The sequence below is a fragment of the Platalea leucorodia genome (genome assembly GCF_965183815.1).
Source record: "Platalea leucorodia genome assembly, chromosome: 9".
Classification (NCBI taxonomy): Eukaryota; Metazoa; Chordata; class Aves; order Pelecaniformes; family Threskiornithidae; genus Platalea; species Platalea leucorodia.
Window position 1 is genome coordinate 43377690 of NC_138831.1, and position 12292 is coordinate 43389981.

Consider the following 12292-nt stretch of genomic DNA (forward strand, 5'->3'; position numbering starts at 1 on the left):
TGTGACCAGCAAATGGGGGAAGCCAGGTGGGAGGAATGGTGGAAGGTGACTGGGGATGGTCTGAATACCAGACTGGCATCGCCAGACAAAATACTGTCTTCCTCCCTGCAGCAATGATCAAATAAAACACACTTTTCTTCCTCTCCTGTTGTCTGTACTACTAGCTAGTTGTTTCACCTGACCTCAGTGGTGAAAACCTTTTCCTGTTGGCAAACAAAGCAGCTTCCCAGTATCCATCCCCTATTATGTGGGAAAAGGTGTTGGCTTGTCAATGCATAAAGAGTCAGCAGATCCTTGTGTTGCAGGATCTAAAATATTCTCCTGGTTACTCCTGTGTCCTGTTTGTACTCCCTTTCCTGGTTACATGCTTTCTGAGCTGAAGAGGTTTGGTACTGCTGGGCTGGGAGCTTTAAGCCTAGATGTAAAAATTCCTGCTTTGCCTTCCTGCGGGTGCTGGCTGGCTTTGCTGTCACGCATGGCCCTGGCTTGTCAGATCCCTCCCTTTTTAATTATCAGATTGTCTCGTCGTTTTTACTGTAAGCATTTTCTGCTGTTTGTTCTGCTGGATTTATGCATTTGTGCTATCATATGCATTGACTTTATACTTTATACGATTTGATCTTAATGTTTCTATTCCTGAGTGTGAGTGCTTATAGGATTCATGTCTAAGCTCAATAAATAAACCTGAGAAAGGCAGGGAGGGGGAAAATATATGGGAGGATTGGGAGAGGTTTGGGAATCCTCTACACCCTGATAGGGCTGGAGTGATGCCTCATACTGGGGCTGCCTGGGTGGCTGGAAGCTGGCATGGATGAGGGGAAGAATGTGCAGGGCTGCTGTGTCCTCCTTTGCAGCAAGAGCCTCCTTCTCCTCCTGCAAACACCTGAAAAAATCAGAGCGAAAAGGAAACGTCAATATGTAAAGAGGGAAAGGGGCTTTTGTAAACGGCAGCATTTTGGCAGCCTCTTTCATCAGGAAAGATTCTGAAGTGCTTTAAAGATCGCTTATGTAGGGATCGCCCACTGACAACGGATCTGACAGCCCTTTTTTATACAATAATGTATCTGCAATTTATAAGAGGGTGGAAGGTGGCAGCAAGGTGGGGGAAGAGCTACGTGTCCAACCCAAGTGGTGGTGGGTGCAGGGCACCTGGGCCTGCCCCTCCTTCCCTTTCTCCCTGAAGTGCACTGGGATTTTCAGCTTCTCGAGATTGTCAGGGCTCTGAATGTATCATCTCATTCAGAAGTGGGGAAAATGGATTGCTGCTTGTCCATTTTCTCCTGTCTTTGCTGCTGGAGAGGCTGGAAGCCAAGGATTTGGAGTAGACCCCTCCAAGAGCTCAAATTTATGTTCTTGGAGTCTTCACCTGTCTGCAAAGCTCAAGAATATGACTTTTTATATGTGCTGTTTCCCCAAAAAGCCGATGGGAAAGCCTGCACCCTGTGGACCACGGCAGAGGAGGGTTCAGCACCTCTGCAGGCTCCACAGCTGGTCGTGGCGTGGTTCAAGCCAGAGCTGTGCTGTGTGGGCCAGCCTCTCCAGCAATGCCCTCCAGCTCCCATGGCGTGTTGCGGGGGTTTTGCAAGGATGTGAGGATATCCCAGGGTGAATTTGGGGCAGGGAGACAGAACTGAGCTGTATGGGCATGGGAAAAGCTGCTTGGACCTGGTTGAGGTGGTGGTGACAAAGCAATCGCACAGAGAGCTGGAATTAGGGGGGTCTCTGGTTAAAGGCCAGTGTTTTGTACAAGTTGAGGGATCTGCTGCGGCTCAGGGGAAGAGGCACCACATGATGGACCATCCTGTGGTTGGGTTTGGCAACTGTGGCAATGAGAAGTGGCTGCTTCCCACTGCGGGAGAGCAGGGGATGGGCTGGAGCCCACGGCAGTCAGGCTCCAAGCAGGTTCCACATAGGCACCAAGCGCTGACTTGGCCCCGTGCCCACATCTGCCAATAAAAATTAAGAAATTGATTTCCTTTTGTTTGCCTGACAGGACAAGGCACTCTTTATGAGACAGTAAATGCAATCTTGCTCTGAGCACGGCTAGATTTTTAATTGTATTTGTTGTGCTCATGCTTATTTTTTTATGAGTTTCAGTTCCCTTCCTTGCTGGTGCAGAGATCGGCCCTGAGGGATGGTTTGATTTCAGCTCCAGCAAAAAATTGGAATTTTTTTTTTAAACATTTTTTTGTTTGTTTTCCTGATGAACTGAAGTTTGGGGTTAGTTTTCTATCTGCGTTAAAAAAAAAGTGTATGTGCGTACGTATAGCTCTGAGTTGTAAAGCTAGGCTGAGAGATCCTGCCTTGGAATTATCTACTTGCTGGTCGGTGATATGGCCCTTTGAAGAACAGCATTTAAGATTAAGATCTGGGAAATATGGAAGTGACAAAAGAGGTTTGAAATCAGAGGAGGAGGGGATCTTATATATAATACGTATTGGAGTTTAATGAGGTCTGCTTCAGTGCTTGCTATACAATGCATGGTGACCCACTTTACTAGGAGAGCATTTTTTTTCTAGTTATGGGTCATATACAGTTCTTAATTAAGTAGGTTAATTATATGGCTCCTTTATATCACACAGGCAAATGTGGATGGCACAATTAGCTCTTGCAGTGATCATTTTTGATCAAAAAATGATGTTCCAAGCGACAGCTCCCAGAGGCATGGGTGGTGAGAGGGGGATTGCCCTGCAGCCCTGAGCACTCACCTCATCGCTCTCTGCTTCAGCAAACTCAGTTTCTGTCCTGAGCATGTGGCCTGGGATGTGGATGGAGTTGTCCTTTCTGAAATCACGTTGGAGAGACCATGGCCCCATCTTGGTCCAGTGCTGCACCCATGGTGCCTCAGATGCTGTCCAAACCTGGTCTGCAGTGCTGGTGAGGCCCCTGCTTGGAGTTTCTTTGGAAGCATCAAAAAGGGAAGAGTGCTCCTTGCTGAGGGCTGTTTGGTTGCAGGTGAAAAGTGCTGCAGCCTGGAAGGGCTCTGATCAGCATCAGGTCCTGCGGCTAAACCGTCCTTGAAAGAAGTTTCTTTAGCCTTTCCCTTCCCAGCCCGGCAGTGACATCCCTGGGTTATCTGTTCCAGTGCTCAACCATCCGTACTGCTAAACATTAGGGAAAACATTCAAACCCTAATCTCCCTCAGTGCAATTTAAACCTATTATTTCTTGTTTTATCCCCAGTGGACATGGAGAACTGCTATTATATTTCTCTTTGCTGCAACCTTTTACATATTTGAAGGCTGTTATCATGTGTCCCTTCAGTCTTCTCCTCTCAACACAAAGCATAATTCTTTCAGTTTTCCCTTGGAGGTCATGTTTTCTACACCTTCGATCATTTTTGTTGCTTTGGAGAGGTTACTGCGATAGCAAGCTGGAGTTTTTGTTGTTTCTTCACCTGTCTGCCTTGGAGCATTCATTATGTTACGAATGTGTATGAAGTGACCATTATCTTATCTTCTCTAATCTGTGGTTATTTATAAAGTACCCTATATTCCTGAGCCTATGTTTTATCAGAGAGTATAGCTCTTAGCCTTGATAAATAACTTACCGTTATGATATGATCATGCAAACAGGGGCTCCCTAAGCTATTTATTATTATTATTTGCTTTATTTTTCTTAAGTAACAAGTTGTCCATATAACACTGTGACCGAACCAGGTGATTCACAGACATGGACTAAAAGGTATATCCTATTTCATAGAGCTTCCAGATAAACAAGGAGATGAAGGAAAACACCAAGCCAAACTCCAGTTTAGCCACAGGGAAGAGTGCTGAATAGAGAATGACAAGAGATTTTCTGAAAAGCAGAGATTTTTGAGCAATCTGGAAGAGTATTTGCTCAGTATTTGCAGAGATGATAGTATCAGGATGGATGCAAAGCAAGAAGAGCTGGAACATTGCTGGGATGGATGGAGCGTAGCCCGACTGGGAGGCTGTGGGGGAAAAGAGTGTGGAGACGAGGTCAGGAATGGCAGTGTTTGAATGAGGTGTCTTTCTTGGGAAAGACGAGTTGGCTGTAGAGGAGATGTGAGAGGGAAGGGAGAATAGCATTGCTCCTTGTGATGTTTCCAAAAGTAACATTTTCAAGCTTCCTCACTGCTCTTTGGTGAACATCAGATTCATTTTGATCCTAATTTTCTGGTCGTTGTGGTTGACTCTCCCGCTGGCATTGCAAAGGGGCAGGTTGGCAGCGGCTGTACTGCTGGGCTGGAGCAGGGGCTGACCACCTCTCTGCCCAGGGGTAGTCCTGGGGCATCCTTAATATCTCCCCAGCTTTCCCTGTAGCTCTGTGGCTCCATCACTGCTGCTGATGTTGCTTCCCTGGCAAAAAAACTGCATGCGGTTAGCATGGAGAACAGCTAAACCCTGTCCTTGCAGGCAGTGTGGATGCTGCTGGCTGGTGAGACCCCTGCTTGGATGGAAGAAGAGCCATCAAAAGCCTTTCAGAGTATGGATGTGACACATTCGATGCTCAGAACATGCAAAAGATTCTTTAAAGTATTAACAAATAGGCTGTTTTTATAGTTAATATCCACAGTATGTTTGTCTATAGCACAGTCTGAGTTATTCACAGAAACAGCTACTGCATCACTGTTTAGATTTTAAGTTTCAAAGGAGCTCCAAAATATTTTATATTGTGTTTTAAGACCATGGGATGGTATATCAGGAGTTACCCCAGGCTACCCTTGACTATTATTCTGCATTTTTACAGTACGAAACTGGCTTCTTTTCTATGTCCCTCTGCCCATTTCTCTGTCAAGTGGAAGGTAAACCTAAACCTTAAAATCTGTAGTCTCTTTTTCTTTATTTTTTCCTTTAAACTTACCTGGAAAATGTACTGCTGAAGCTGGTGAGAATTCTTCCAAACAAAGCCATTCATCAGCATTATACATCAGAAACTCAACATCTTTACCTACTTAACAGCAAAAAAATATATGCTATTGCCAAGATAGATTAAAAAAGTTGAAGTTTAGGTAGCTGCTTTCTTTCCAGGAGTTACTGATGGCAGTACATATTTTGAGTGTCAGAGCAATAGTCAAACCTATAAAAGTGATCAGTGATTTCTTGATATCATGGGTATTTTTAAAGTTTGTCTCAGGCTTGCACAGTGAGTCCAGCACTCGTCTGAGTGTCAGAGAAGCAAGAGTGGCTGTGTGCTTAGAGGGAACTAGATCTCAGCTGTGACCAGCCAGAAGAGATGGGAACGAAGGAATGGAAGTGATAAAGAGCCATGACTCTGTTGTAAGAGTTAACATTGTCCAGATTTCTACACCTCCCCCGGCCCAAAAGTTAATAGGAGAAACTTGGAGAAGTCATCAACTGTAAATTATATCTTTAATCCAATTATATCCTGTGGAGGATATTGGGATCAATTGGCTGAATTATATGTTCTAGTCCGTGCCAGCTCAGTGCCTACCATCATCAGAAATGTTTCTGAAAGCTTGAAAGCTAGTGCATTGTGTCCGTTGGGTGTGTTACTTCCTTAGGACTCTTGAGAATGTGATTTATTTATTTATTTATTTATTTATTTATTTTTTCCCCAAGACCTGGAAATACAGTCAGAGGCAGTAAACTGTCCCTGAATTATTGCAAGAGTAGAATATGCTTTATGTGGTGTACTATCCCTGTGGTCTCAGGACTGCGACTACCTTGGCCAGTTCTTGGGGTTTCCCACTTTTTCAGAAATGGGAAGGGGTGGAGATGGTCATGGAGCATCAGAGTTTGGCTCTGAGGCTTTTGAGGCCTGGTAGATCTTGTAAATGTCTAAGCTTGGCAGCATCGACTTGAGCTGGATGACTAAGAGGCTGAGTCCATTCACAAGACCCGGTGTTTGCTGGGGAATGGGAGTGCAACTGTGATCAGCTGAGACATGGTTACCTCTTACCCTGTAGGTCTTGGACAGGTTTGGGGCATGAAACCAAGGATAACACATGTAGAAAGTCCTCCTGAGAAGTGAGCGGCAGGAAAAAACCTGTGGAGTGTAAAGAAGGTGAGACTCTGGATCTGTTTATTGGCAAAGAAATTGCCATCAGAACATTGGATAATAGATGCTGGTTGTGCTTAGTTTCACATGTACCCGACCTCCTTGATCATGCCCTGCTCTTTTAGATGTAGCCATGTCCTTCTAACCTGCTTGTGCCAGAGGGATGCTGCCATGATCTGTATTCCTTAAAATTGAGGAGCTGCTGTGCAAGCAAGGACGGCAAGGGTTAAGTACTGGCAGGGCTTTGCGAGCCCCTGAGAACTATGCCCCCAGCAGGGTCTGTGCCAGCCTGGCATAGGTCCCATGGTTGGTTATGAAACGAACCATCTCTCTCCAGTACTAATGCTGTAGGAGATGTCCTCTTTGCTCCTTGTCACAAAGGTGTGATTTCTGCTCTCAAAGCAGAGGACAATGAAGATTTCCTTCGTATCATTCACTAGAGAAGTCTTTCACATCCTACTGCCTGATTAGGTACCTTCCTTTGAGGCAACACCTTGGCTCTTTAGGGAAAGCAATAAGCCCTCAATAGCCTCTCCCACCGCTCCACCGCAAGGGAGGTCTTTATGGTCCCTCTTCAAATTATTTACACCAGTCTATACCAGCTGGTATTTTTATGACTTATTTTGTGAACTGCACCTTGAAATGCAGAGGTCTCCCCTTCCCACCACAGCAGGGCCAGTCAGCGGTGCAGGGTACGGCCGAAGGCACGTGCGCACCATGCAAAACCCAATCCTCCTGGTTTGCACGCGAAGAATTGACATCACGAAAGAACAAAAGTCATTCAAACTGAAATTGCCTGTTTGCTTTTTGTGTTTGGAGAAATACAGCGTGTGTAGTCCCAACAGAGGCATCTTGCGGCAAGAGCTGAATTTTTCTTTTGCGTCTCAAAAGCTGGAAGTCACGCGGGCTCGGGGCGTAATGCAAAAAAAAAGCCAGAACCTGCCAGAAGGAATTCACAATAAAGGGAGAGACTTTTTTTCCTTGTGACTAAAACACCTGTCACAGCTGCCAGGACTCTGCTAATCACACGATAACTTTATTATATCCCACTTGGAAGAACAAACAATACTTGAAGGTCCAAAAATGAGCAGCCTTTAGACTAGATTAATGCAGGCAGAATGACTGCATGGAGCCGGTGTTTGCCCTGTCCTCCCAGAAGCCCCGGGGAGTAAAATGGCTTGAAGGCTCCCCTCTTTGTTGCTAGTGCTACATAATAAAGTAATTGTGCAATTAGAAGTAGATTACTGATGGGAGAGAGGCATTTTCTATGCGATGTAGGTAAAAGACTGGCCTCTCTGAATAGATTTGAAGCCTCAGCGCAGCATCTCTGCAGCAGCTTGTTTTTGCTTGAACTTCTGGTAGCCCTTGGTAGCATCCAGACAGGAGAAAAGGAGCATCTCCAGTAGAATGTGGTTTTTCTTCCCATGTGAATATGTAAGGGAGGTCCTCATGGAAGGTTGCAGTGCAGTTGCCACATTGCCCAGCTCCTCAGGATCCTGTTTTTTATGCAGCCTGAACGTCTGCAGCATGGATGAGAGGATTTCACCTCATGATGGAGGTGTTTGTGATGTTGGTTTGCAGGTCGGACCCCAGGATGGGTGAGAACAGATGGAAGTGGGGAATAATGTATTAAGGCCTGATGTCCCCTGAGGTTTCCAGCCTTGGCAGCTGATAGCAAAAGCTGAAGTTAGAAGGTCTAAAAATAAAATAAAGCATGAGCCAAAAATTGGGGTACAGCTGAATATTGTGAAATAGCTCTGTGTGGGAAGCAGACCTTGGCTCTCAGGTATGGATGCTCTTTCCTTCATTACTTCTTTTTACCTATGGGAACAAGCCTGCCGTTGGTTAGGGAAAGATTAAAGCAGTGATGCTCTTGGGAGCAGGCACTTGAGTGTAAGGAGTCTTGGCTGGGGCAGGAGGCTGAAGGAGCTGGAGCATGGTTGCTGGCTGGCTGGCTGTCTGCAGGAGGGAGATTGATGTGGGTGCATTTAGGCAGGCTGGTGTTTTGGGGACCTTCTCTGTGGAGGTAGACAAGAATGCATAAGTGGGTGCTGGGGGACTTGGGGAAGGCACGTGGACTGTGCTGAGGGCTCCTTGCTCATGGAGCAGCAACTTCAGGACTTTGCATGGGGGTCAGTGCAGAGGGTCCACCTCGAGCTCTCCGCCAGGTCCCTCTCAGCCTGGTGGGGATCGATAACAGGTCCCGTGATCAAGCAGCAGATGGGGAACTGGGAGTTAAGAAGTACTTGAGATGGTGGCAGATGAATTAGAGGAGACAAGGAGGAGGGAATCTTTTGGGTTTGTTGCAGCTCAGCCTAATGGTTGTGGTGCTGCCTTTTCCGTATCTTGCTGGGTGCTGTCCTCTCTGCCATCCTTGGGTGCCTCTGGCCTTCAAGGCATGCCAGCATGGCAGAGGGGTCCTCCCATGGGAAACTGCCTCTGTGCTCTTGCTCCAGTGAGAGCAATTAATGAACACCAGAGAGGCTGTGGAGGGATAGGAGTTTTCCATTGCTCCCATCTTGGGGGCCTGACTACTTTGCCTCATTCCCTTGCCTGTCTAATGTTGCTGTGAGCTTTTCAGTGTCAGGAGGGTAAGGGGGAGATGTTGCCATTCATCGTGGTGGTGGCGGTGGGAGGCAGAACGAACTAGGCAGGATCTGCTCCAGTACAACGTGGGTCCCTATATGTATCAGCCTGACTGAAGGTCTCTGTGTGTGTGCCCGGGTGAAACTGGAGGAGGGGAAACAAGATGGGCAACACATTGGGCAAGAGAAATGGTGCAAATACGCGTTTGGGGTGAAATAGATCTTCTTTGGGTGTGATGTTTCTCTGGTATAAGCTCAGTTATGTATTCTGGCAGACCCGTGATGCCAGGGTATATAAGATCCACAGTGACTGATCTGTCTTGTGACAGCCCTAGGAGAGGACTTTGTACAGGACTCACCTCTGATGTGGTGTCACCTGTAGCTACTTTCACCCCTGCAGGATTGTTAGCCTGGTACCCCAAAACCACGAAAGAAAACTTGGGATGTCTTCCCTGCCCTGTGAACTGCCTGGAGAAACTAGCCCTGGGGATGGGACAACTGCCAGGAGTGCTAGGACAGGCATTCTGTCCAGGGGCTGGTGGTGATCCACTGCCAACCTGCAGCGATCCGTACCCACGCGGTCAGCAGGTCTCACGGGTCCCCTTTCCCCTGTTGTGCCTGATGGATGTGCGTGGTGTTTGCAGGTCCCGTGGCAGTGATCAGCGGAGAGGAGGATTCAGCCAGTCCCCTCCACCACATCAACCATGGCATCACGACGCCCTCGTCCCTGGACGCTGGCCCGGACACGGTGGTGATCGGCATGACCCGCATTCCTGTCATCGAGAACCCCCAGTACTTCCGACAAGGTCACAACTGCCACAAGCCAGACACGTGTGAGTGCCCGATCCGGACGGAGCCCCCTGCGAGGACCAGGGGATGGGTTGGGGGGATTGGGGAAGGAGGGCGAGGAGGAAGAGGTTAAGAGGATGAGGAAGAAGAGAAGGAGGTTTTTGAGGAGAGTGGGTCTTGGTATGGTCCAGAAACCAAAGTGAATCTCAGGTCTCAGAAATCACAACATTACACATAGGTGCTTCCAGAGAAGACTTTCCACTCTCACCTTCACCTCCCTTCACCCTCCCTCCACCACCCACCAGTCACCTTCCCCCCTTACCTGAAAGTGCCATTCAAAGCCGGGCTCTGCCTCGTTGGCTCCGAGCATGAGGTTCCAGGCAAGAGCCGCCTGGGAGTGCAGGGATGGAAGTGACCTCTGCCTGGCCGGGGAAAGGACCTGCCTCCCCTTCCTCCTCCAGCAGTTTCCCAGCTATGGGGCTGCCTCCTTGGCTCCCCGCTGGGCCAGGGAGAAGCTCAGGACACGTGGCCATAGATGGGGCAGATGCGTGGAGATAAAGAACAGCTTCGATGCTGGTTGTCTTGTTTTCAGTGGCTTCTGTAAAGCTTTTGCAGCTTCCCCTTATAAATCTGGGTTGTGAACTGGGCTCATTAGACTAGCAGGTTGTGATCAAGTGGTCCTCTCCGTTTTGTGCTCCTAAATTCTGAGTGTAAAAGAAAAGCGCTGGGTAAAAGGATGCAGGGAGTGCCGCACTGAAGTCACCTCTGCTCTCCCCTTGGCTGTGCTGACTCACGAGTGCAGGAGACATAACTCAGCCCCTGGAAACAGGGAGGAGGCCAGTCTCCCAACCTGCAGAAAGTCATTCAGCATTAAGTGCTCGGCAGGAGCGTGCTGCTCCCCAGCCACTGCTACTCCCGTCGGGATGGGGAGCTGCAGCCGCTGCTCCCATGGAGGCATCCCTGGGGCAGACCCTCCTGGGTGCTGCAAGCTGGTGCCCAAGCCGTTTTCGCTGTACTTCGCTTGCCAGAGCAATGGGGTGTACCCAATGAATGCACTTAGCTTTCCCTTTGATTTTCATTTTAATGTGCAAAATTTGATCTGTTTGTAGAGAGGGGGAGGAGGAGGGCGGTGATTAGGCAGGAGTGGAGAAGCTGAATGTAGTGTGGTTTTTCTGTGCTGTTAATTACATATTTTACACTTCTTATAGCACCTCATCTCAAAATGATTTACAAACTCTGATGGCTTGGGAGGGGGGGGCTCCCTCGCTTTATTTTTTTCCTTCTTCTCCTGTGCTCTCTTGAATCTCTTTAATCTGTGCGCCGACCATCTCAAGATGTGGGTGCTGTTGCAGCTGTGCAGTAGCAGGGCTTAAACCTCAAAGGATTAAGTTTTGGTCTGAGCGTTTGCCCTGTGGGGCTTGTCAGAGCTGGGCAGGTTACAGGGGAAGTCGCTCACAGCAGGATTTGGCCTGAGTTTCATGGGGTTGTTTGATTAGGATCTGAAGAGTCCACAGAGATGCTTGGGGGTAGCATCTGGAGCCGATTCTCCCGTGGAAGGTGCCACGGGGGTGAAACGCAGCACTAGTGACAACTGCGCACATTTGGAAATCCACGGCAAATCGCCACCTCTGAGCTCCAGGTTTACTGGGACTGCAAGGCAGCGGGGCTGAAACCAAACCCCACATGCAGGCACTCCCTTTGGGTGCTAACAAGAGGCAAACCACAGCTGGATGCTGGCAGGCTGAAAGCCCTTATATTTTTTAGATTTGCTTGTCATTCACGAAGCAAAACCCAGGCTTTGAGACCTCAGGCGGGGTTGGATTTGGTGTGTGTATTTTATTTTAGTCCCCAGGACTTTACTTGGGCAAAACTTCTGACTTCACTGGTGGCTTTGCTTGAGGCTGTAAAGTTTCATAATTCACCTTTTAAATTAGCCGTAATTTGGGGAGCTTTCACTGTAAGGGTTTTGTTTGATCTGATGTGCTCTGCTCAACCTAAACCTGAGCTGCAGAATATTTGTTGCGCCTGTTCTTCCTGTGGTTTTCATGCTGGAGGGTTTTTTCTTTTCCCTCTGTCTAGAGCTTGGACACAAACACTTCTTCGTTTGCTGTCACTTGTGGAGAGGAGAACTCCTCGGGGCTGGGGAGTGCCTCAATACCCAGCTGAGCCTGTGCTGATGCAAGCTGTCACCTCCCTCCTGCCACCCACCTCCTGCAGAGCCCCCATCCAACTGTGAGCAAAGGTGCTTTGTGGCACCCAGTGTCTCTCCTTTGCATGGAGGTGTTGCTAGAGCAACATCTTCAGCAAGCGATTTCTCTCTCCATCGTGAAGCTTTTCTCCTTCCTTCCTCCTGCAAGCATCCTTGTGCTCTTGGATGTTGTCTGGGTTGAGGACATGCCGATACCCATTACTGTGCTGCAATGAGGAGAGCAAGCTCTATATGCTTAATGCAGTATTAATAGTACATTGATGTGATATAGATCTCTGTCACCCTCTATACTAGCAAACATCGCTTATCACGCAGGGATGACAGATGTTTATTCCCAGCCACTTAGCTCTGCATAATGGAATTGCAGCTGAAATATGGAGAGCAGGTCCCTGCCCGTGGAGCTGCAGCCCTTCGCTCCCGCTGTGCAATGCTGTCCTGTGGGCTCTTCTCGTTAACATATCCTCAAGGAGATAGAGACGTGTTCCTCACTGGGGATGTGCTGTCCTCGCATCAATGGGTCGAAGGGCGCAGGAACCAGCTCTCACCTCTGACTTTCTGGGATTTTTGCAGTTTTCTTTTACCCCCTTTCTGCTACTGCCTGGTTTAGAGGAGAAGGAGGGGCAAGGTTCATCTTTCCCTTCCTGGCTGAGGGCTTCTCAAAGAGCCACGGAAGAAACTACACCACCCTGTTTTCTTGTGATGAAGCTCTGAGTCTTTGAGAAGAT

At 48.1% G+C, this 12292-nt stretch overlaps 1 protein-coding gene across 7 annotated transcripts in view; it reads left to right on the forward strand.

The window, feature by feature from the left end:
• NTRK3 (neurotrophic receptor tyrosine kinase 3) overlaps positions 1-12292 on the forward strand; it is a gene marked incomplete at both ends in the record, with an annotated part of 217974 nt that overhangs the window by 110700 nt on the left and 94982 nt on the right. For all 7 annotated transcript variants that reach the window (XM_082321702.1, XM_082321697.1, XM_082321698.1 and 4 more), the window contains one exon: positions 9214-9402. In XM_082321702.1, coding sequence (XP_082177828.1) covers positions 9214-9402 — 189 coding nt within the window. The remainder of the gene's footprint in view (positions 1-9213; positions 9403-12292) is intronic.